Raw genomic sequence first — 26,667 nt, 5'->3', positions numbered from 1 at the left:
TCATTTAAACATGTGTTTACGTCTAAATATGCATTCTTGGTAACTAATCTTTATTTAGGTTACTCGTTATTGTTATGTTTTTGCTGCAATGAACCACTACATACGTGCACTGCATTTTATGTGCACAGTTTTGTAGTGCTGCCCAGCAGTACACAGTTTAGTGGGCTGCATTGTGTCCAAAAACAAGATATTACTACAAATAGTTCCAAAATATTATAGAAATGACGCATCATTGTTATTCTTTTTTTATTTTTCTTTATTTTTTATTCCAGTATTCCAGTGAGAAGTTACGTCGTTCTGTTCTTCTCGGGTCCGCCCGGCACTCTCCGTTTATACATATCTGCGGAATATTGAGAAAAGCATTCAAGAGATATGCATGCATCAGACACATTCCATTCAGAGATCATGACCAGGATTGGGAAATATATAGGCGTAGCGCCAACTCAGGTCATTCACAGCAGCGGCATGGCTTTACTGAGTTTGAAATGGGCGGAGAAACGCAGCTACAAAAATCAATCCCAGTTGTAAAAACCAGAGACCCACTGGAACAATCTGGTAAACTTATCGTGTCATGTCGGAAACAGCGTTACTTCTCGGTCCCTAACATTTTACAGTGGAACTCTATGTATTTCCGATTGGTCGCGTTAAAAGGTTCTGGGAAACTGGATGCTCCATGCTGCGATATTCCGATTCAACGAAAATGTTCCTGTTGGTTTCTTGGACGCATAACCGGAAGCAGTTTTTGGTGACTTGCTGTTTCGTGAATTGTGGTTCTTTTTCACCTAATTCCCATTCAGTTATGGCAGACTACGGTTCCAGCCAAGGAGAAGAGGCACCACATACAGCTATCCCCCAAGTCCAGGAAATGTTGCTCGTGGACATGTGGCTTCAAAGGTGAATCAGTGACCACTATTTTTCATATATGACTTACTCAGTGGCAGCTTTATTTTATACATGCGTGTAGAAAAAGGCTATTTCGCCGAACCAGAAACACTTTTGGGAAGTTTCTACTTTATGTTGACAGCGCTTTAATTGGCGATCCCATCGCTACAGCAATGCGGAACTAAGTGTCACAACCAAATAAATAATACACAGTTCAAATCATACATGTCGTGGCTCAAAAAATGTCTTGCTGAAAACTGAAAAGCACCCAGCGCGTTAAGGAATAAGCATGACAAGGTGGTAAGTTATTCTACAGGCTGCTGGAGTCAACTGAGCAATGTAGTGGCCTTGACGAACGTGTGGTGCATATCCTTTGCTTATTGCATCTCCATGTGCATTTAGCTATTGTCTATAGCAAATTTGTTACTTTCAAACTGATCTGCATTCTCCATCGTTGGATAAATACTCGTAAAGAATTCTGATAAAGAGAACAGAAATTGTCATTGGCTTTGCGACAAAATCTAAAACTGTAGCCCGCTCACTAAGCCGTGGTCGCTTATCAGTACAGAGTGTCTGAGGACCGTTCAGAGTTTATCGTACTTCATAAACTTAGGCCCACGGTCGGGGTGGTTCAACACCTCGGTATGCAGCACAAAGATGTGTGTGCCAATGCTTGAGCTATCTATACCTGAGAGGTACTATACGTGAACCATGAAAACATTATAAAACCGTGCACAGTTCAAGCCAACTGGCGTATTCCGAAACGTTACTGGCAAAGGAGCACTGGCTGTGAAAAGCTTGGTAATGGAGCACTAATAAGCATAACGTTTCTTTTAAAATTAACGTACTATGAGCAGAAATTCAGTGAAAATCATGCCCAATCGTGGCTGGTATATGCGTGGCCGTTTTGACCTCAAAAATAACCCCTCCACTGGCCGAAGGATGCGAACCTTACTGGTGTTTACTAATTGCGACGCTAAGCATTGAAAGTCCCCTCAAAGTAAGGAGACCAGTTCACTAGCTAAGACTGCCTGAGCGGTGGTCTTTAACCTTTTTCGACCACAGACGCGGATTTTCGGCCGCTGATATTTTAATTATATGCGCATGGCTTCGGGTTACTTCGCCCTAGGTTCTGCCCATCTAGTCTGCGAGCGTTTGCGTGCTAACTTTCGATGGTATCAAATACCAAAAGTATTCGTGCGAGCTCTTTAGAAAAACTGAAGTTCTACTTGTACCTATTATTACCTAATTCCTGTACCTCTACTAAAGATGCCAATATTACCCACACTGAAGTGGACTGCAGTGTTACCGAAGTGGAGCTTCTACAAATTGTCATTATATATACAGTCTGCACTGAAATAAAAATGTCAGGGCACTCGTGCAGAAAACAATAGATCGTGTTCACTCGAACTGTAACACGCGAAACTGCCACCGTTAAAAGTGTTCGAACTATCAAAAATGCCTGCATGGCCCAAAGCAACGTGCTGAAGGCCATCTGGCGTTTAGTCAAAGCGCAACAATATAGTATATATAGTAGGGTGGAAATAAAGCACGAAGGGCAGTAATTTTACAGAACGTAGGGGCTACGACAAAACGAGCGAAAAGAACCAAGAAGCCTGGAAACTAAGCCAAAACATTACTCGTGTGTCTAATACACAACTCGTTGCTAATTGAATTTTTCAGTAAATGTTCGTTTTGAAAACAAAATGGAGAAAACTGGCTGTTTATTTTTAACTCTAAATTTATTGAAGAGGAATCTTGGTAAAATTACTCATTTCAATAGGAGTCCAAATGAATATACGCTCATTTTTACCAGAGTAAACCAAGGACCAGTTCAAAAATATTACGCTAAAATTAAAGGCGTAACAAGAATTTTTTTTTTATTTTTAGCAGTTTTGTTTTAACAAAATGAAATTGATGTTCTTCGCTCAAACGATACAAAGTTGTAGAGCTTCACAAAAATTTATTCTTAGCTCTTTTGAAAAAGGGGCGCTAACGAGTCACCTCACAATTTTTATATAGAGAGATTTTACCAAAGTTTGGTCTTAACAAAGCCTAAAAGAAATGGGAGTATGGGGCCTGCCTTATAACCTAAAAAGAGCTCGTGTCGCAAGAAATCTGGTGCCGGCGATGGTGGCGTTCCCGAGTGAGAAATCCTGATGGAAGAGACGAATAAGCATCACAGCTCGAGCCTGAATCCCACTTATGCATTCTGCATGACAGTGTAGTACCCCACCCTACAGCCACGGCAATTGCTGTGGAAGAGACCCTACACAATCATTATCTGGGGGCAACATCTGTAGTGTTGTTAGGTAGGCTACCGGCTTTGATCGAACTCTAAACAAGGTCTCGGCCCGCAATATAACGCTTAAGCGTTCGTCAAACCCATCGATGGACGCTATTTATCACATGCCTATGATCAGACAGGAGCGTGCCATTATTCGTAAACACTACCTTATTTCAGATGCCCGAGAAGCCAACGACATATACATATCACCAACCGGTGAATGCGACCAGTTACAAGTTATTTAGCAGTTGGTGGTACTTGTATGTCACTAGCAGATACGTTAGTTATCACTGCCACCCATGTTGGTGGCTTTATCTTCTGCTCTGCCCCAGCCTAGTACTCGGGTTTTCGCGCCAAGCCAAAACCCTCACGAGGGGGGCAGGGTGATGTGGCGAAAATTGTTATCAAGCTCACACTTTTCCTCCGATTCGTGCCACGAGTTTCTTGGCTTAGAAAGCAATATTTCTGTAAACTGGAAAAGCTGCATGAACCATATCATGAGCTCTTACAGGGGCTACAGGAAAATGAATGTACTTAGTGTTCACGTGGATAACGAAAAGCTTCTTCCCGCATACAGGTTCACCATCTTATTTTTAACCGAAGGAAATAGCATATGACCGGAAAATATTTTTTTCTAACAGAGACTACCGTCATATCATTCAAGGGCAGTTAGATAACCTGCAAGATGCCTGCATGGCTTCAAGCATGCAAACATGGATTGTGGCCACATTTCCGACATGGAACGAGAACAGCGCTGCACCAAATCACACACGAGTGCTCCGCCAGGGGGCGTTTTGAAGGTGCGTAGATCTGTTCAGAAGTAACGTTCAAATACGTTCAGGCAACGTGATCCTCGAACTCGCATAGAAAACTACATAGAGATATACTAGCACTCTGCAGCGCTAAGCTTTTCAAAGCCGTGTGTAAGCCAGGCACACACCTTTCACACGTTCCACTGAAAGACATTCCACGGCCCTTGCAACTGGTTACAGCCATATTATGTGAAGATACGTAAGCGAGAAAAAGTGCCCATATACTACGCATCTCTGTGTTTTTACAGCAGCCGGCAGAGTTGGTGACATTGTTTTCGCTCATTGTACGACCATATTAACGTGTGCCGTCAGCCACAGATATACTGTCGCAATATTTTCTTAGACTGCTCCTCAAATAAGGCGGACTAATGAAGGTCTTTTATGAATTTAACAGAGTAAATAGTGCAAGAAAAATTTATAATATAGTCGTACGAGCTTGGGATAACCGTCGTGACAAGTGGTGCCATCCATGAACAGAAAATCCCACTGGCCGGCAGAAGACTCCCTCGGAACTTCCGGTACATAGCAGTAACCTTGGCAGTACCACTTGTCTATCACCTGCAGTGAACAAGTTATAATTGTTTTCAAAAATAATGAATTTGTCTTACAACATCAAGTTAAAGTTTAAATGAAACAAACCTTCTCTAAGTAGTAGGTTCCGTGGAGTTGCGGGTACTTCATTTCACACTGCCTATTTAAGCTAAGGTTCTCTCCAGGCAAGTAATATTCAGTTATCCAGTTTAATGGAAACCTATTTGAATTATTTTTATGCAAGCAGCCACCCTCATATGCCCTGCAATAGAATACATTGGTATATATTACGAACAAAATGACGGTTCAAAATACTGTGGAACTAGTTCTTATGTAATGTTCTTGCTAACCAACACCACTGTAAAGTAATATGACATGCTTTCCTCCTCTTAATTACAGATAACAGAGGGAATACTCACTGTTCTCAAGAGGATATCAAAGCTATTCATGAAGACTGGAACAAGTTTTCGCTAAGCTCACTGCCTACTCTCTTCCGCCAACTTTTTTGGCAGGCTGTTCATTAGGTGTGCTAGTTATCGCAAAACATTCCCGGAGAGCAATAGCAACTTCTTCTTGCGGTTAAAGAGTAGTGTGACTACTGCCTGGCGACGAGTGCTCTATCACTTCTTGGCGCAGTGCATCACGTAGCGAACTTCGTGGCATAAGTACCCGCGTGATAAGTCATATGGTTATCAGGCCATACCGATCTTTTATGACAACAGCCGTCCATCGTGGAGCCGAATCGTTGGAAAGGGTGACCAAACAAGCATATTGGCGCTAGGCGAACAGAGCACATGTGAGAAACAGATGCCGTGGAGGTACGTGTGGGAAACGGGCAGCACCTACACGTGGTGCTGCAGTTCACTGCTCAAGCGTGCCGCCAAAGCCACCAATGCTTTCCACTAACATGCTGCCAATGACGGTCTTGTCATTTGCTACACTCGCGTTGTAAGCAAGTGCGGGTCCAAGATACTGACAGATACGATAAAATGGGTTGGCTCCAAGAAAGATAACAGAGTAGGATATTTTAGGAGCTCATGTGAACATCCATGGCATATGTTACGCGTAAGCATTCTGTATTTAATACGCCAAAATAAATTGTAGGTTTTGAAAGTGCGATGCGTGCAGTAATTCAGCATCCACTTACGAATTGGAAGCACATTCAATTACCGTCAAGGCTTGTGTGCATGATTACAGTCTCACAGCTACTGTCTTAGTCTGCCACGTGCCGTAGATACAAAATGATGATCATGACAAACCCGCACACCTTGAATCACCGTTGAAGTACTCCATAAAGGGGTTAAGAAGAAAAGCATGTTCGGCCCCTAATACGGGTGTACCGCCCAAATGTTCCCAGTTTATTGTTGCAATATGAATTATATGCATAGTCTCGACGGGTTTTTTTCCGTAGCCATTGCCGTGACCGTCACCATCATGCCACGTATAAAATCCAAATTGATGATATCTCTGATATCTTCATGCACATCCTACGTTCTATTCACACGTAATAGCGTGCAAGAGTAGGTGCCAAACGCGGCCGAAGCAGCGATCAAATGAGCAACCCAATCTACGTCGCTCCGAAGCGCATGTTAGACCAGTGGTTGAATGCTCAAGCAGAGAGGAAACGCCCTTGCCGTCATTAGTGAGCTAGAAAAGGCACGCATGGGAAGGAGGGGGTGGGAGTCTCTCGAGCAGCAATGGGAACCTTTGAGTTTAAAAGTTCGGTCACTGCTGGTCGCTTCTCGCAGTCTCAAAGCGAAGGGAATGTGGGAAGAGTCCCTGGAGCCGCCGTACTCTCTTGAAATCACATTTTGTCGATTTACGTCAGATCAGATCCGAAACAGTTAGCTGTCTGCCTCCCTTCTTATCACATGACAATATGTTGTAATCGCATTCATCGCTTCACCCTTGCGGTGAAACTGCGACTTTTTTTATTGAAGTGGTGTTGAGAGTAATGCGATTTACCTAATTTATGTTGCACATACGCGCTATGGGAGTTTTACAGGAGAGCTCTTGTGTTTTAGGTGTTTATGTGTCGAAGATGAAGAGGGAGAGAAATTCATAGAAAGAAAAGATAAAAGTCTTGAAAGACAGAAGTCAGAGAGCGACTGCTTAGAAAGATAGAGAGAGAGGCACTGATAGAAAAAAGAAAAAACAAGAGAGAGTAAAGTGGAAAATAAATTTCTGTGCTGTATTTTTCCTCCGTCTTGCGTGCGTTTTTCGGACTGCATGAGCACCTGTGTGAATTTGTCACACGCTATTCTTGTAAGTGATACCGTAGCCGACATGCAGCAGTACAACGACATGGCGTGGCTTCCATGCGTGGTGCTATGAAGGGGCAAATGTAGCATCAATGAAGTTAATGATGAAATATTGATTGATATGTGGGGTTTACCGTCCCAAAACCACTATATGATTATGAGAGACGCCGTAGTGGAGGGCTCCGGAAATTTCGACCACCTGGGGTTCTTTAACGTGCACCCAAATCTGAGCACACGGGCCTACAACATTTCCGCCTCCATCGGAAATGCAGCCGCCGCAGTTTGATGAAATATCTGTGCTGCATATTGCATTGCTCGAAGCATCCGGGGCTTCATCACTATTCTTTATCAAACTGCGCAAATCGACTAATTGCGTGCTCCTGCTGCTTAGCGAAAGCCCACAATAGATCTATGAAGAGCTTTCTGGCAAGTAAATACATACTATAGACGTTAGATCACTTAGCCGGCAGCCAGGTGGCTTGGTAAAAGGAGATTTTAAACTAGTTTTGATAGAATGATTATCAGATGACTTCCATGGAGCGCTCCTATTGGTTCGCGGTGAGCCAATTCAGCGTAAGACGCCCCAAAAATCGGTCTAAGAAGATTATGCTCAGTACTATTCGAGTACCTCTAATGACGAAAACAAAACAAAAACGTTCTTTTCTATAACGCTATATCACATATTTCAAGTGGATGCCTCGCCCGACATGAAGACTGCATTGGGTCTTCTCACGAAGATGTTCCAAGCACCGGCGTGGCATTGAGTTCGATTACTCGGCTGCCGTGCGGAAGGTCTGGGTTGGAATTTAGCAAGGTCCACATTTTTTTCGCTCATTCTGTACCATACCATTTGCGGATACAAGTAACTTTCCGGCTGTGGCTATGGACAGCTACGCCACTGAAAGGAGGTGTTGCATCACTAAGCAGCTTTAATTGTACAATATAAACAATAAAAGTGAATTGTACCAAGGAAACTTCACACGATAAGCGTTTACGTGTACTTACCATGACATTCGCTGAATGTCATAACGACAGCAACGCGAGAACTGCATGCTTCTGATGTCTACTTCATAATAACTCATGATATATCCGTGTTCCCATGGACACTGCAGACTGTCCGGCGTAAACGCGGTCACAATACCAGGAGCAGCTGTGCCGTCATGCGAGCAACCCAGCCTACGTAATGCACAGTGGGAAGCACAAAATGTAAACAAGGTCATTTGACGTCATTAGGACCATGTGCACATTCATCTAAGAATAACTTAAAGCACAAAGGGCTTCTTACGTTTCATATTCTCACTCTGCGAACTTTGCAAAACGTTCTTCTAATATCTGTTACGAGGATAAAATAACAGGTAAAGCTACAAAATTAACGACCTCTATAGCTTGAGTGGCTTCATTATGTGCTGGTATTCATTAATACTGTATCAAGGAAACCTTTCAGAACTCCGGCGTTTGTATTTAATAAAACTGTTGCTTGGGCGAGTCAGTTCATCATTATTCAACGACATTGTACAGTCAAAATTTCAATTGAAATAAATATGCATTACTTTGTGCTGCAAACATGATCATTTGCTTATAACTTGAGCGTAACTTGCACACTAATCATTGTCAGGTGCAGTAGTGTGTGAGTTTCTGTTACAGAGAAACTTATATCAATGTTCTAGCGGATTGGTTACGAAGACACAAGATGCGTAAAATTATTGGCGAACGGTTCAACTGGGATATACTCTCGTTTTTCCATAGAATAAAATGAACGCCTGGCGCTGTATTCATAAAGGCGTGCTATTTCACCGAAATAGCAAATCGACGTCAGTAGTATCACCCGAAAGAAACGTCCACTCGCATAACAATTGTGCTCTATTTTCTTTTGGTACTTAAACAAAAAAACGGGGTTTAATTCTGTTCACCCCTGATGCGGTGACGTCACCCCCCGCACCAGCGGTTGCTGAGACTGCTATCGCACTATGAAGATCAGCAATGCGCAAGTAACACTCCTGAATTTTTAGGCGTGGGCTTTCACGTCTCCTATATGTAGCCACCTCTCGTTTGGTTCTTGCAGTGTTCACTAGATGGCGGTACTTGTAGCTGAGAATGAAAAGATGCAAGATGTTATAAACTAGACGGCGGTACTTGTAGTTGATGATGAAAGATGCGAGATGTTATAAAATAGGAATGATGCTTCATATGGCGCGTGGCATTGGTGGAATGCAATCGTTCAATTTAGTGCTGTGACGTACGCTAGGGGTAGCTTTGTAATAAAATCAAGTGGGCAAAATGTACCAAGGATTCATGGCTTATCAGGTCTACCTCCAGAGCTTCGCCCACTCATCATCATTCACTTCGTGAATATGGTGGTACTTTTTTTTCTTAGCATGTACAAGGCAGTATATTGCATCTTCAATGAAGGTTTCTTTTCTCACCATATACGCCGAGAAGGCAGATCGTTTTAAACGGCATCACGCACTTGTTAGTATTTGTCAGCGTCGCCAGAGGGCAGGCGCTCTCTTCCGGACTTGCTGCAGCTTTCACATTGAGTGCAACTGTACACATTTTTTTTTCGAACATGCTTAGAAACCGTCAAAATTGTTGCACTACTACACCAGAACGTGTTTCATGCCTGAATCAGAAAACACGTGCTAATGAAAAGTTTGTTTTGTCTGCTCAAGTATTCTTATTTACTTTATGTACAGCATTGTTATAACTACTGGGTCAGTTTTGAGCAACGCGCACGCCTCCAAAATGGCAGCGTTATTCTTGAAAAACTCCCGCATAGCCACGAAGTCAATGATGATGACAGAGCTTGCTTCAGAGGATAAATCCGGTAAACCACAAATCCCCTGTACATACACTCCATCATCACCATCGTATAAAAACGTGACACGAGAGTTGTTGTGGTGTTATTGCATATAAACACAATGTTTTTTAAGAGCCACGCCAGACGCCCTGGTGAAAGCCCACAAGCATGACACCATCCACTTTCTTGGACAGCCATTCTCCTACGCATCTGTCGTGTTGTCACTATATTGTGATGGGCTGTACCAGTTATATCCACAGCGCGTGACCCGTCGTCGATGTAGAACACTCAATGGCGTGTCGCCAAAAGCGCTATTGTAGGCACCCAAGAAGCTGCAACGCGCGACGCTGAGAGTGGTGTCAACCATGGCATTCACACCACTTACACCACCAGCATTTAGAACGCGCATCTCTTCTTTGCTCGCTCCTCTGATGAGCAGTCATTTTGGTCATCGCCTGCTGTGTTCAGCCAGTATGGAGCTTTGCCGGCTTAGCTCAGGCGAGCGAGCATCGCCGGATCGGCGGCGCACCATCTGGTGAACGCTCTAGAAACGAAGAGCACAGCTTCATCTCTACTGAAAGCATTGAGCACTAGCGTACACACCGGCGCAACGATGAGAGACACCCCCCAGCAATAGGAGGAAGCTCCTAATCGGAAGCATGCCTGTAGCATAGTTCGGCACATCTTGCATCTGAACTAAAGTCATTTCAAGTTGGTCTTCCCTCGGGTAGCTCTGCCAAAGCTCCACAATTTTTTATACCTACCAGCTTGTCCTACTTATATGTTCACAAGTTATTCGACATATTTACGCTTTTGGGTCAACCAATTTGTCCTATCGAGTCAACATGCATGAAGGCCTTCATACAAGCGTTTGTGTATGCAAAAAACACATGCCGCTAACCACTAAGATCTTACCCCTTTTTGTGAGCGAAATTAGTGACACTGAGTATCAACCTATCTATAGGTTTTCGCAAAACTATATTGTGTATAAACTTTCACTGGGAAACAAGCTCTGAGAACAGTGTAATTTACAAATTGTAGGAATTTCCGCCAGATAGACTCTAAAGAAAAGACAAAGAACTACGTTTCCGTTATATTGAACCTCCATTTTCGACACACTCGTTTACATTATATTACAGTAACACTCGTGTGACTTCGCCCTGTAGCATTCGCCTCGCTGTCCCGAAATTATGTTCTTGCGATGTACACTGAGTGAATCATTTCCGCTTTTTTAGCAGTCTTCGTGTTATAAGCCTCCTTTCGTTATTTCATAAATACGTGCACGAACCTAGGTCATTACCTATAAAATGCAAACAACTGCATCCCCCTCAAAGAGTGCATTATAATCTTTCATTCACGCGCATCTATGATAAAACATACATATATTCAGCTCATCTGCGATCCCCCGCGTCATCCGCATGTGAAACAGATGACATCGTGGCGGAACGTAACCGAGAAAAATTCCGACGCCTTCCGATGACCCATTTCCAGGAATAACTGCTCGGTTCATTCATATCGAGTTATGCACCGAAGCGTTGAATGTTTGCTAGTTCTTGCGGCATTTTCTTTTCTTCTTTATTTTTCTTTATATTATCCCAACACTTTTAATAGGTTTGAATGCTACCAAGCCATTCAATTTTGTGCGTAAAGCTGAGCGATGTTTTCTTTTGAGTAACGAAAATTCTTTTTACAAATTGTGTTCAATTTTGATAGCTTGTTTTGTGTAAAAATCTCACATAATTATTCATCTGCTTTAAAGGGTCGTTGTATTATTATTAATATTTTTTTGTCTATGGTGCTATCTAGCGTTGTATATACATCAAAATCAAAGAATTTTTTATGCCATTGTTTGTATGTGTGCCATGCAAATCCATACATCTATTCTATGACGCTCTCCTTACAGAATGCCTTGTTGGGCATGTGAGGTATTTTGAACAAATAAATAAATTTTGGGGGCAAGACATCCTCGTGTATTCTTGCAGTCCTTCTCAGCACATTCCTAAAAGTGTGTCAAGTTCTTAATAGGTAAAAGAATGCCAGGGGATCTAAATCAGTTCGCAGTACCAGACGTGATTATGCCTCATGATAAAATATTGCAAACTGACTTATATTAGAACACTTTAACACGAAAACACGAAGAACATACGCGTGTGCCAATTCGTGTGTCATGGTACGAATGCCCCTGTAGCTGTATGCCGTATCTTCTCCAAGTTGCTCCCGGTTCTTCGAGCACGCAGATCCGACAAAGGCATAACCTGCATATAGACGTTCTGTAAAAATATGCACTGATATCTCAAAATATAGGAAAGAAGGCCAGAAGAAGATGAAAACTGAAGTGATGAGAAATGACTCAAAAAGGAATATCGCTTGAGCCCACGGCTCAACAGCATACGCGTTCGTCTGAGGACAAATTTCGTTATTTTGCAGATTTCCGCTAACTTGAAAGTGTTAAAAAAGTCACATCTTTGCCGCAAAGCCAAAGCAATGAACGCGATAGCAACAAATTGGAAGACATGCAGAAAGAAATTGGCAGATCCCACGTACAGTGGGAATCGATGATAAGCGAAGCACGAATGAGAAATGTTGATGCCACTTTAAAATCAGCACAACGATACGAGATGAAGGCAAATGAAGCCGCACATGACTTCCTTGTCATGATCATGATGTTTGGATGTGTCGTTTCCCTTCGTCATCTTTTCACGTCACGTGATACCAAATTTAGTATATGTGCAGCTAGCGCAACGGCCGAGAGCACGCTATGAGCGTGGTATTTTGTCATGATCTTACATGACACGCGTGTCAGGATTATCATGCTTTCACCAGTCATATATTTCGTCATTCATTGACGTCACGTAACGCCAAATTTAGTATATGTGGAGCTAGCAAAATGGCCGCGAGCGCATCATTAAGGGCCCCATATACTGTAAAGTTGCGTTGACGCACGCGCACGCTAGGCACAGAGACGATACGTTAGCAAAACGCGAGCACTCTGTTTTCTGACGCCAGGCGCGACCAGCGTCTGGCGGCGCGGACCAACGGCAACCGCCCCAAATGGGACATGCTGCATTTCGAGCCGATGCGTTACCCAGACAACACTCCTTCTTTCTCTTTTTGAGAAGGAGGGACACCGGACGCGCTGAAACGCACAAGCGTCAAAGCAACGCAGCGCGGCACGTGCCTGCGATTATATGGCAGGACCGGCGCCTGGCGTGGCAATGCCGGTGTGACGCGACGAAATGAACGCCGACGAGCACGCACACTGCATCACGTCGAAATGTGTTGGCGCTTTTACTGTGGCATGTAGTCATGTTCTCACATGACACGCATAGCATGATTATCATGCTTGCACCAGTCACATACCTTCGTCATCTATTGGCGTCGCGTAATACCAAATTTGGCATATGTGAAGCTAGCGAAACTGCCGCGAGCGCATCATCAGTGTGGCATGTAGTCATGTTGTTACATGACACGCATATCGCGATTATCATGTTTGGATGTATCATTTACCAGTGTCGTCCGTTCGCGTTACGTGATACGCAGTTTGGTACATTTGAAGCTAGCCAAACGGCCGCTAGCGCGGCATGAGCGTAGCATGTAGTCATGTTTTTACACGACACGCATGTCATGATTTTTATGTTAGGGTCTGTCGCTTCTGTTCGCCATGCAATCATGCCTTACCATACCAGTTTCGCAACGCGCCAGGTGAACGAAACCACCGCAAGAGCTACAGGACTATGAAGTGTAAATCATGACATTCATGACATACGTGTCATGATTTTGATATTATGACTAGCCAAATGCCTTTTTCATACAGTCATGTTATGTCATTCCAAGTTTGCTATCGATATCATTATCAAAACGACCAGGAGAGCTAAAAGTCGTAGGCGGTTAGATAGATAGATAGATAGATAGATAGATAGAGAGATAGATAGATAGATAGATAGATAGATAGATAGAGATAGATAGATAGATAGATAGATAGATAGATAGATAGATAGATAGATAGATACGCTCAAAGTCGAAGTTCACTAAGAAATGCTTCGCATTTAATAGCAAGCAGGTGAAAACGTGCCCCGCGTTCCTCACGCGCAAAATGATGCACCAAATGTACTCACAGGTACAGATGAACTTGAATAAGCGTCTCTGTTGTTACTTCACTGTGTCTCAACATCGCGCCCTTTTCGCAAACGAAGACTTCGCAGAAATTGCAGTGACCTTTGTGCACCCGGTAACTACAACAGAATCGTTGTGGTGAAAGCTAAGGCCAGCCAAGGCGTACGATTGTCCCCACCGCAACATAAGCAAGCGTACGCATGAGCGTCCACCGTCCCCCTCTCCACAGGGCAAAGTGCGCGTGGGAGATGAGAAAGCGCGCTACCACGTCGTGACGATGTGGCGACACGCACTCAATGCGCTATCTTTCTGGCGATGCTGAAAACATGATAGTTTCCCCGTGTGCTTATCACCAGCTGTAGGTTTGCCCTTTGAACGTTGAAGGAGGTGCGCCTTCGTGGCTCAGTGGCTAACGCCTCACACTCGCCAATCAGAGCCCAACGCTCGATTCCGCGTGCAGGTGTCTTTTTTCGTATATTTTTCTATCTTGTGCTTTCATATATGCAGATACGTATACATATACAGTGAGGGACGCGACGCCAGGGGCAAAATCTAGCCGAGAGTGCTAATATAATTGTTTTTGCAATAAAAAGAAAAAAAAACAAGCTTCTGCACAAACGAAAAAGAGAGGGAGATAGGGAAAGAAGCTTCTTTCAAACATTGTGAGTGACGCCCGGTATTGCGTTATTGTGGTAAGGCTTCGTCGAATTGGAAATGACTTGCCTTGACCCATCAGCAGGTAAAAGAAAAAAAGGAAGAAAGAAAGAGTCGAGTACTATACAAAATCAAGAGTTGGGTGGGGAAGGAATCACTAATTTATTATGAGAGAAAAAAAAACAACTTATATCCACGAAGTGAACGATGGCGAATGGACAAAGCACCGAGGGTCATTCGACTAACCGTGAATCTTCCGTAGATTGCCCACTCGAGCATGGAAATGCGTGCCCATACGTAAAAAACAGTATATCAAGTAGTCCTTTATTGGTCATTAGGCGCATGTATGGTGTGGAGGTGTGCGCGCCATTTTCCTTTCGTTAAGACCGGTGGAACACAGAGCCAACGGTTGACCCCTTCAATCAAAAATGCCCCCTATGTTGCACCGCCTTCCGTGCCGCACAAGTGTGTTCGAAACGTGCTGTCCAGCGCTTAGCATAAACCCGTTTCAAACGAGCTGCCTCGAGGCGGGGATCGTCGCCATGCTGCCGTACAGGAGAGTGCTCCGGGGATGGGAGGAGCGGCGAACGCTATATACAGACACGGCCATCTTGCGGTCTCTATCAAACTAAGGCATGTGCAAGGGTGTATGGAGCAAACTGCAAGGGGAGGGAGAGCAAGTGCAGATACCGCTGCACCTCTAGTCAGCGTTCTCAGTGCGACGTGTCATAATGTACACGGGAGGAACAGTGTTCCTTTATAAGCTGCTTCGCATCTATAAATGTGCCTTGGAAAAGGGAAATCGTAGGCATTATAGTGACGAGCAAGAGAGGCGCACATGCATCCTAAGGAGAAATGCGTTTGAGTGAAAACTGAGTGGAAAAAAGAAACAAAGAGACGTGCCGGGTCTGTAGTAAGAAGGGAAGATAAACGCTAATGAAGGCAAAAAGAAATGATAAATATAAAGAACACCAGAATTCAAATGACGCCGTTGTCACGCGATATGTTTCGGTGCCAACAAAACGTTTGTTTGTTTTTTCGAAAATGGCTTTCCTGGACCTCGAACAATTGCTTCACTAACACTAATTTCAAAGCTACTGAGTTAAAGTAACGGCTTGATAGACTCCATTCATCGTTGCCATTCTGCCGCCTATGCTTTTTTTCTAGTTTTTCACAGTCTGGCGCAATTAGTTGCGCTGACATGCCTTCGCTTCTAGGTCATGTTCTTGGTGACAATGATAGTCTTTTCACCCTGCTTATATTGCTCGCACGCAAATCGTCGTGTGCAGCTGACTGTGCTAAACACCACACAACGTATGGAAATTTATAACATAAATACTCTGCGTGTTTTGCGATCACAATGCATGACGTGATTTTATGAGACGTATATTAGGGCTCTGACAATTTCGACCACCTGATCTTGCTCGACGTACGTGTCCTCAGACTACGTAAACGGACCTTCAGCAGTTCGCCTTCACAGAAATGTAGCCGCCGGGGCCGAGATTTCATACCGCGATCATCAGGTGAGCAGTCGAGTATGATATACATTATAGCAATGTGGGGAATTCACGGCCGGAACTTGCGGGATTCCAAACTACCTCTTTCGGGGCAAAAGCTGCAACGTCCTGATATTTCTTCCGGGCGCTATCGATGAAACGTGTACTAATGCCCTCATCATAGATAAATAATGCCATGAGTTCCGTAGAGGTGATCGCCATTTAAATCGACAAAAACGTTTTGATGTTATCCCTCCTGTCAGGCCTACCTTCAAGACTTCAACGCAGTCAAGCTGATGGAGTGAATTCTCGCGTGTTCTTTCACGTGGTGGTGTTTGTGGTACTGCTAATGCCAAATTGCGCCATTCTGATTACTTCCTTACGATAACAAAGTATAACACATACCAGTGCTCGTGGAAGGTCGCTCTCTCCTGATCTGAAATTGTATCACCAATGAACTCTCCGAAAACTAACGACTCTATCAGGCATTAGGCGACACTAGAAGCTTACGCTGTATTCACCTCACAGGACGCGTAAAACTCTAAGCTCACAAATGCCTTTATATTTCCGCGAAATTTCTCCGTCAGTCTGGGTGGACCGTCAGAATGTCTTTACCTTCCACAGTATAGTGTTCTGCAATGTACTGTCATTGGAGCAGTCCACTTGAACTCGTTCTTCTCCCTTCCTCTTGGCAACTAGAAACGATACGTGTTTTCTTATGTCCGCTGAAGGCAATACCGTGATGTGATTTCACCCAAGAATGTGAACTTCTAACTGCGTTAGATGAGTGCAGCGACTATACCTCCACATGATTGGACAAATCGAATATTGCCATAACAAATTAGATGTGCCGTGTACGAGATCGAATACTGTGCTATCGTTCAAGTTCGAACAAATACCGAAGCTCAGAGACATGCACTTGTTGGCTCTCAAGATCCCAAAAACGGCCCTTCGTTTTGAAGTGTGCTTAGCGCGGGGCGTCACAATACTTAAGCGACTAAACTAAGATGACACATTAAAATAAATTGGGCGTTGCCTGCAACATAAGTACACGCCAGGTTTTAAATGTGCAGTTCGGCCACGCTTGGATATTACGTCGAACAACATTCTGAAGGAAGGCCAAAGTGGTGTGTCTTGAATGTATCAATAATAAAGCTATGGATGCCATCCCGAGGCTACCATGCATGACACAGGTTCTGATTTAAGAAGAAGGAACTTAATGTACGTGATTGATGAACGGAGTTCCTCTTTATTGTAAAAACTATCAGTATTTTCTAATGTTACTGTGTTACCTCGAACGACGCGATATGAGCTTCTTATTCTCACTCTTGGGCCCAGTACACCTCAATTGCATTGATTCCAGCTAACGGATTCTACACCAATTGGTCATTTCTGTCATTTGTTGTTACGGGAGGCAACGGTGCTGGAATTCTATCTCGGGTCGGCTGATAATACACAACGCACCTTTCTAGGATAGGTCCACACGAGTATCAATAATGACACCACGCCCTGTTATGGCCGAAATTACCAGCAGCATGACAATGAAGCATGCACGTAGCCAGCTTTGAGCAACCGGAATGTTTGGTGAACTCGCCGCTGTACAGTAGGGGGATTCTTTGGTGGGCTAGCTCGTTCACGCACATTGTGGCAGAACAGTACAGACAACGGGATGAAAAATTAGAGGTAGCCAGGCAGCGCTGTCTCCATCATATTTTTTGTTCCGTTGATTGATTGATTTGTGGGGTTTAACGTCCCAAAACCACCATATGATTATGAGAGACGCCGTAGTGGAGGGCTCCGGAAATTTTGACAACCTGGGGTTCTTTAACGTGCACCCAAATCTGGGTACATGGGCCTACAACATTTCCGCCTCCATCGGAAATGCAGCCGCCGCAGCCGGGAATCGAACTCGCGACCTGCGGGTCAGCAGCCGAGTACCTTAGCCACTAGACCACCGCGGCGGGGCTCTTTTGTTCCGTAAAAGGACACTGAATGCAACTATAAAGTCGTCATTCATTGTTGAATTAGTGGTCTAGAAACCTCGTATAGTGTTACTTTTGTGCCAAGGAAGGACCTATTCTGAAATAAAACCACGTTTTAGTGGTCCGCATCTAGTTAGCACACTTCAATTCAGCCGCCTCAAGAAGCGGAATGACGGGACCAACTCACGTCACTGTTGCCGTGCACAAAGTAACGCGGCTTTACTGCGCTAGTACCAGCACACCGAAAGCAGCGGGAGCCACAGCAGCAACAACGGCCATTGATCAATTTACTACTATTAACTGAAACTGTAGACTTTTTTTTTTGTTTCTACAGCGCCCTGCTAGATGGCACCGCCTGTGCAGTGTAACAACGCGAAAATTCAATTTTTGACTCACTCGCGCCTTTCCCTACGTCCGATGGTTCTTTTTTTTTTATAAATCAAACAGAAATGAACAAGCCGGATTTTGTTGCGTCTATTGATGCACGGAAGTTTCCTTATTTAGTGCACCTAGATCGATTACTAGAGATCAATTGTAGGCGGTTTGTCTGATGTCATCGGTAGCATTTTGAGAACGTCCAAGTGCGGCGCATCTGTTCCTGTGCCTTTACCTTAATTTCTCGGTAAGTAGGGCACTGTTGTTCATAATGTGGTCGTTTTAGATGTTGTGGTACATTGAGCTTTCACTCTGACGTAAATAGTTATTTGACTTTAGTGTGCCTTTAAAGACGCCCTCATCCACTGGAGTCATGGCCGATGCAACTTCAACCCCAGCAGAGACGACCAGGTCAACCAAACCTTCTTTGAAAGTTTCTGTATGAAAGCGTTGGAAGAGTTTCTCATTCGTTGCAGTAGCTGTTTACGCACAATAAAGCCATCATACTCGCAACCAAGCTGGGCTGGTTGAGTGCTTCAACTACTGGTGCTATTATCGCACTAATGGAATTCTGAACCAGAGTGGGTGTTCCTGTGTACCGTTGTACAGTTTTATGTATAGTTGTATCACCTGTCAGAAAATAGTAAATAAACTATTCGGAGGACGCGCACTAATTGTAAGACGTACTTCACTTCTGCTTGGCTTCGAACAAACCGAAAGTGCTTTTCTATAAGAAAAATAGCTCTTAATGAGCTCGAGCAGAGTTTAAAACGTTTCAAACCCTGCTGTCTCAAGCAAACAAATATACTCACCTTGAAGACTATTTTGCCTTGATCCGTCATCATATACGGCAACCATGTCATACCTAAAAGAGCAATGTCCATATTCAGAAATTCACGAGGACTCAAGACGCGCATATCCCGGTTTCGGCAATGAAAAACCCAGTAAGTTATGGACTTTGTTTGAACTCAAAACAGACAATACTGCTGGGCTGTCCTACTGCATTCTGCAGACATGCTGCTTCTAGTGAAAATGTGACAAAACATTGTCAAAATCAAGCCATGCAAATACCTTTGTACAGTTAGGTGTTAAAACTATGAAGCACAAAATGCAACTCACGCCTTACTCACATATGCTAATGGCGTTCATATTATCAAAGAAATTGGCATTATTAGATGTTTTCACAAAAGTATAAAAGTAAGTGTGGACTGGACACTATTCTACAAGCATAAATGTATCTTTCTCTTGCAGCCCCCTTTGAAACTTGCGCTCCAACACTCATGTGGATATTTTGATTTGTCCAACCCTAGCTAAGGTTTAGGTACTTGGTGTTATATTTTATGCTTTTTTATTTCACGGCAATTACTTGGGTGTCATGAGAGCAACAGCCATCTATGCCAAGAGGCCAATCGAGCCCATAGACGAAGATGTTCACTTACATGAGGTAATGGCAGCAAAACTGGTCTAGAGGTGCACTGCATCCCCACAAATAACCAGACCATCAATAAGGCGTTAGTCAGTTTCAAAGAAGTCCTGTTTTTAAGGCCTTACCCCATAATTTAACAACGCTTAGGGAGAAGGAAGCCTCTGAACGGTTGCAAGGCTGTAGATGTGCGCTTTATTCTAGAACTATGCAAGGCCATTGAGAAACAACGCCTTCATTTCTCGCACTTAGATCGTTCGGCACATATTAGAGCGCGTTCTTCTCAACTCGCTAGCACCATTCCTTGAGAACTTGTGAAAAGTCCTGCCGAAATGGTACAGTTCAATCTACCACACCCGACGTATGTTATCATACTTCATTTCAGAGAAGGCGTGATTGCCCTAGCTACTTGACCCTGCCCCACTGCTATCCTAACTTAAAACCTGAAAGAGACGGTCGATAACGTACCACATGCAGCAGTATTAGAGTGGCCAACCTCCTTGGGTCGTACAGTGATCCTGCATAGAAGGCTGCCTCGCCGATAGGAAGACAATACTAAATACAAAGTCTCAGGGCCCAGTACATAATAGAGTGAGATGTTTTCCATTCTGCCTTCATTGCTGCTCCAATGAGCTGTCCACTTCTTCTCAATAGCACCACCGCCATACAGCATGGCCTGTTCGACAACAACATCGTAATCTGGGCGTCATCTAATCTTGTCCAATCGCGGAAATAAAGAGCAATTTTTTGAATTGGCATACGTGTTGAGTCACTACGATACGCCGTGCCGCCTGCACTGCACCCAGAGAAGTTGGTGAGCGTCGATTTTGGTATTTGTGCCAAACAAACGCCTGTACGAGACAACCGCTGTAAAATATAGGCTTGAGACGCACACAGTTGTAATATGTAAGAAGGTAAAGGTACTGGTAACGGACCAAACAATTTACTGGAAAATCTGAATACTCAAAGAGTCCAATGTAAACATGCAGTCCAAATAAAAAAATTCACAGCATATTCAAGGAGTGAATGATGATGAGTAGAGCAAAACATTCATCCGTCCATGAGTTCGTCTGTTTATCTGTCCATCCAAACATTCGTTCCTCCCTCCATCCGTACCTCCGTCTGTGTGTCCGTTCGTCTGTTCGTACATCCGTACTACCATCCGTGTTTTACTCTGTGCGCGCGCCTGCCTGCCTGCCTGGCAGCCTGCCAGCCTGCCTGCCTGCTTGTCTGTCTGTCTGTCTGTCTGTCTGTCTGTCTGTCTTTCTGTCTGTCTGTCTGGCGAAGAGCACGAGCCGCCGTGGCCCTCCGCTCCACTTTGTCCATTCACCATCAATGGTCCGACACGCACGGCAACGATTCAGGAGACAAAGAGGCACTCGTTCGCCACGCACCCAGGTGGCGCCAAGCACGAGCCACCGCGGCTCTGCACGCCCGCAACGCTCGTACACGTACGCTGATGATCCAGGACACTGAAGAAGGCACTTGTTGCCTGCGCACCTAGGCCCAGCCCACGCAGCAGCCAATCGGAGAGTAGTGGTACAGTGCCATTTAGAATATCCTCCCTCAACTTCAGTTTGTATGTACTGGTGTGAGACAGCGCCATCTATTATACCGTTGGGGAGATACGGCTGGCTGCGCCTAACGTTGGACAAGGTTAGACTACGAGAAGCTTCGCTCTTAAAACAACCAAGACTAAAGGCATGGGAGAGGCTCGTAGGCTTCGCATCATTCAAGCATAATTCGTGTCTCGAGTAAATATTGGCCTCTCATACGCGCTACTCAACATGAGAGAATTCAAGAAAACAAGGTTGGTTCTTCTTTAGGCATGCAAATAGGTAATATAGATCTCCCGTACGAACCTTACCACAGCGGTTACTCCCGCTAGAAGCACACAATTTGTCAGATGAGTTTGTCATATATCCAGCCTAGTGAACAATGTTTGTGGTCTTGGAAGCGCCAATTTCTACCTTCTTACGCTTTAGGCTCTCCGCAACACACAGCTACCCACCAATTACCACTCTAGTACCCGTTGCACACGGGCAGAGAAAATGACTTTTACTTTCTAATTCCTTCTGATTGAATGTAATTCACGTGGTGCCACACGGATGAACGAAATGGCATTCGCCCAAATTCTATTCGTCACCTAATGCTATCGGCAGAACTCATTCAACTCAAAAATGCGTACTCTCGACGGCACAGCTGATGTAGTAATTTTATAAAATGACATTCGATTCAACTGGAAGGAAAATTTTCGCGTCTTTTATTACCAATATTCACTTAAGTGCATAAAAACTATTTTTCCACGACGCTGTGAAAAATGCGACAGGCGCCGTTTTCTTTTTACGCTGCGGATCTCACTAGCTCTGGCTTAAGTTGCAACACGGTCGGTTGCAACGTCGTGAAACAAAGTAATGAACAAAATCTAACGGCAGTGTAATATGATTATTTCTACATTTAATTCTTCTCGGAAATATATGTAGCTTGACAGCGCACGTTATTTTTCTCTTACTTTTCCACAATTGCTTACAACAGAAGATGGTAGGATCGACATCATCCGAGTCAAATGCCATTCATTTTGAGAGTGTAGCAACTCCGCCCCTAAAAATTGTCATTCAGGAACTGAATGCATTCACTACCAAAAGTCATTTACCATCCTCGTGTGGCACGGGTATAAGTTCATTCGTTGTAAGCATAGCAACACATCTTCCCTTCCTTTTACTCTAACATATTGGCACAGCGCGAGAAAACGAGTAGTTACTGCGTAACAGAATGAAGAAACATGGACGGCAAAAAGAGCAGACTTGGAGTAAGTTTCATTAACGAAAACACTAGAAATACATATACATAATTTTAAGCATCAATCCACAGTACAAGCGCTCAACGTATTGCACTAAGACCAGATGATCTATATCTTAATAAGGGAGTATCTAGCTGTAACACGATAGGCTGCACGGTTATACTGTGGTGTGATGCTTGATATTATGCGTAAATATTTTAATTTCTGTTTTTTGTGTATATTGTAATCATGAATTTAATTTTCACTAACTAAGTTTATTTGAACTCAGCACTCTTTCCTGTCTACGTTTTTTTCCATAGTTACGCTGCAATTACTCGTTTTCATACGCTGTGCCAATATGCTGTTTTCAAACAACTAACTATTCAAAGAATTCAGCTTATCTGCTACTCCTCAACAAGGACCTAGAGCATACCAAGAGAACGGTGACCCAAGCTCATGCCAGTCCCAAGCTATGGCGGTGTCGATCCTGCGCTACGCACACAGATCCAAAGGCTTACCCTCAAGGAACTGCCTAGGCTGTCACTACAATCATCGTAGCAATCCTTTTATTAGCATATAAATCCAACAAAACAATCTTCTAGAAGCTGAAGGACTGGCCATGGCTTTCGCTCTATCTAAACCGGAGATGGAACTCATCATTACGAACACAAACATGCTTGTCCTCACTTCGCTACTGGAGGAATTCGTACTAACACACTAAGCATTAACACTCAAAAACTTGCATTGAGATTAGTCATGCTCATAGCGGTGGAAGCTCGCGAGACCAGTGTTGTTGCCGAGATTTTAAACCTCGAAGCTCTAAATTTACCTTCTGAGAAGACGCTGGGGAAGTTGAGTCATAATCTTTAAATAATGGCATTACAGTTTTTTTTTAACCTCACCTGAGAAGGTGCCCTCTTGCATACAAGCTACTGCCCCGATGCAATGGCTCTGTACATTTTCAGCACATGTGTCAAATACAAACAAAAACTGAATTGTCCGTGCGTCGCCGATTTTGAGTGATGGTGTCAAACCCAGGCGACGTTGGTTTGTCAGCGTGCTATGGTACATATGTTGCATACAACGTCATATTCATGCTTGTAACTGCAATCTCCACCACCCTTTGATGCATTGTCGCCTCCATCAAAAATGCAGCCGCCGCGGCCGGGATCTGATCCCGCGACCACTGGGCTGGCAGCCAAGTGGCTTAGCCACTAGGCTACTGTAATGGGTAGCCACTAGAGAACAGTTAACATATTGAATATGTTAATGCATTTTCTTCTTGACGTAAAACGTTTATAGGCGTTTCATTCACCACCTCCAGTATGTAGTAGAATAATGGGCTCCCGCAGTGAGAGCGGAGGCTCGAAGCTCGTTTTATCCTACATAGATTTTTTCCAACTTCGTTTTTGCAGCTTACTTCAAGGAATTAGAGGTTATAGACCTTGGTGATGGTGGTGGACAGATATTGTTTCAAAAAGACTCGTTATTGTGATCTCATAATGGGCTTCGCTATGACACTTAACAACGATTGTGTTGCCAACACTCTGTTGCATTTCATCTCATATTTAGCACATATTCTCGGCGATTTTTTATTGGAGGTAAAAGAGACCCACTTGGCAGTTAGGCTCTCCTAAAAAAATCTCCATAATTATGCCCACTTTAAAAAAAATCGTTATGTGATCATAGAGGCAGTATGAAAAAAAAAGAACGTGAAAAAGGTTTTCCAGCCTACGTGCAAGATTTTTATGCCAACAACCACTACTGCTTTTTTGCCCAACTTTTTCGCGTGGCATATCTTGTGGCTTCAAAGTTCTTGCTCATTACTGTTTTTTTTCTATTTCCTTTCACACAATGGTAGGCAGCTGAAAATTGGCTTGTGTCATATCATTGTTTCAACTTGCACATCAGTGAGGAACTTTGTAATACGACGTTTTCTATAATTTGCTGCCCAATACTAATAGTAACAAAACACAGCCTCTGAGATCTTGTTGTACAGTCCTGTTTTGAGGCACTCAAGTTGTGGGGAAACTTTTTTAGATGCTTCTCAAAAGTAATAGATGTTGGCAACTGTACCTGGCCATTCTTTGTTACAATAAAATAATGTCTGCATAAAGAAATTATGTGACGTCTGGCCAGTGCAGGTAAACATTTATATTTTCGAATCTGTCGCTCCCCAACCAAAAATCAGTGGTTTGTAATTTAAGCTGGAAAGCATAGCAAGGTCATATGCATGCTAACAAACAAACGTGTTCGCGTCAGATGCACCAACTGAAGTGTTCAGTCATGGCTGAACACAGGAAGAAACTTATCTTCTTGATGCTGCGAATTCCGCTAAAAAGTCCGCACATAGTGACATTTTATTTTCCAATCATATCGTTAGCCTAACTTCAGTAGTGTGCCACAATTGGGAAAACAGACTGCATTTTCAATAGCACAGTAACACCTGATATGAAGATCTTTGCGTATGTTTTTTTCTTTGTATTTCTAAGAATATAAGCTGCACAACCTATTTTTCAAACGACTTTTTCATAATTAGTGCACTAAATTATTCAGAATGCTGTTTATTTCAAGGCACGAAAATGAACACTTATACTTGAGAAAAACTTGTATACTTTCCCCCTTGGTTCGCGTTTCTAAGGCATAGTAACATATTTACTCACCTTGTTACAAAGTATACCATATCAAACGTTTGATATGTGTCATTTCGTTCCGTGACAAATGTCACAAGTTTTAGGAGGGACTTGTACCCATCGATGCTTGCTGCGTTAAGGTACACATAGTACTTTTTCTCCTGTTGTAGCTATAAAAGAGAAATCAGTCGCCATGCAAGTAATTTTTTTACGTAGTCATGGTTCACTATGGTAGTTTCGCAGAAAGCTCTATTCTATAGAGAACCCGGTGTCGATAGTATTTATTTGAATAATAATATGTAATTTCCAATGAACCACGTGAACTGATCATCGCTACGCCATCATAGGAGCACAGCCGGGTCGAGAAGTTTATGTTAGCCTCTTAGCTGAAACGTACGTAAACCCTGTTGCCTTAGAGTAACAGTCTCTCAGCCTGTGAACAGCTGGATCTACATGAAAAGACACGGAGGTCGGTACAACGAAAGTATTTCTACCTTTAGTCCTCAGCCTCTAGGCCCGACTGCCAATGACCAAATCAGTGGTATGTCTACAGTCCCCGAGCATGACCATACCGCAGGCCGATCAGCTCTTTTCTTTACTTGACGCTCCTCTGTAGGTAGTGACCTAAACTGTACCGCTTCCTTAGATTAAAGTGTACAAAGAGATTTTGTTTATTCTTGGCTGTCACGGTGGAGTGTATTGACTCATGGTGTTGCGACAATAGTGGGAGCCTGAACCATCCATTCATGCAAAAATTATGGTCCATTAGGTGAAAATATTCACCGCCACCTCAACGATGCTGGATAAAATTTCTGGCAGCCATGATGTTGTACTGCGGTGCACGGGTAGGTATACAGCTTTCTTGGGTGCGTTATAACTCAGGAACCTCAATGAAAGGGTACACAATACTATAGTTTTTCGACGTGTACATTTCTTGGGGCTCAGCTGGGTGCTTGTCTCTTTAAGCCATTGCCTTTCCCTGCAAACAGCTTTTGAGGCGTTTTCTATGGTCTGTCATGTTAGCAGTCCTGACAGTGCAGACCATCGGTCAAAAGACCAGACCAAGAAACCCAACGAGCGGAGAACCACCCGTGTTGTCCCAGTGCGGTGGTCGCCCGGTGGTGGACGGTGGTGACAGCGGTAGTCGTATTGATTACCTCAAGTGACCTCTCACAATCGGCGACAATGCTTCTGATAGCGCATGGAACATTCCTGCAGGCGTCTTTCACTAAGAAACTTTAAATGTAAAGCTTTTACAACTCGCAAACCTCCACAAGAGAATTTGCATTCTCAAATATTGGCAAGTGGTAGTCAGTCGCTACCATAACCAACTTATTCGCAGAAGAAGGAACAGCAAATGGCCTAAAAAGCTCGAGCCCAACGCAGTACAATGATTTGGCAGTGATCTCAAATAGGTGAATGAAGAAACTGGAAGCGTTGTCGGTCATTTTTGAAGTTGACAAAATCTGATTTTTGAAGACACAAAAAAGCGAATAATCGCGCTTATTAGTGTTTGAACACACAAAGGTGTATCGATCCAGCTAGGGTACCTAATGTGACCTGTTCAGTGCTATTAGCTGAGATAGGATTGAATAAGTAATAAATGAACTGTTACACTTAAGTGTCTGGGCATCACCTCCTA

At 43.6% G+C, this 26,667-nt stretch overlaps 1 protein-coding gene across 3 annotated transcripts in view; it reads right to left on the bottom strand.

Moving 5' to 3' along the window:
* Positions 1 to 232: 232 nt before the first annotated feature.
* Positions 233 to 26,667, bottom strand: part of LOC119164437 (venom metalloproteinase BumaMPs1) — a 40,741-nt gene continuing 14,306 nt past the window's right edge. For 2 of the 3 annotated variants that reach the window (XM_037416628.2, XM_075871742.1), the window contains 7 exons: positions 25,056 to 25,195; positions 19,003 to 19,055; positions 11,717 to 11,825; positions 7,779 to 7,949; positions 4,621 to 4,774; positions 4,414 to 4,539; positions 233 to 340 (listed from right to left, as the gene is read on the bottom strand). In XM_037416628.2, the coding sequence (XP_037272525.2) occupies positions 257 to 340; positions 4,414 to 4,539; positions 4,621 to 4,774; positions 7,779 to 7,949; positions 11,717 to 11,825; positions 19,003 to 19,055; positions 25,056 to 25,195 (837 nt within the window). In that variant the 3' untranslated portion in view covers positions 233 to 256. Of the gene's footprint in view, positions 341 to 3,279; positions 3,281 to 4,413; positions 4,540 to 4,620; positions 4,775 to 7,778; positions 7,950 to 11,716; positions 11,826 to 19,002; positions 19,056 to 25,055; positions 25,196 to 26,667 lie in introns of all 3 variants that reach the window. The other variant, XM_075871743.1, reaches the window with a different exon arrangement.

This window comes from Rhipicephalus microplus, chromosome 8 (assembly GCF_043290135.1).
Source record: "Rhipicephalus microplus isolate Deutch F79 chromosome 8, USDA_Rmic, whole genome shotgun sequence".
Lineage (NCBI taxonomy): Eukaryota > Metazoa > Arthropoda > Arachnida > Ixodida > Ixodidae > Rhipicephalus > Rhipicephalus microplus.
The sequence above is the reverse complement of the archived record's forward strand: the minus strand, read 5'-3'. Positions and strand labels throughout refer to the sequence as shown.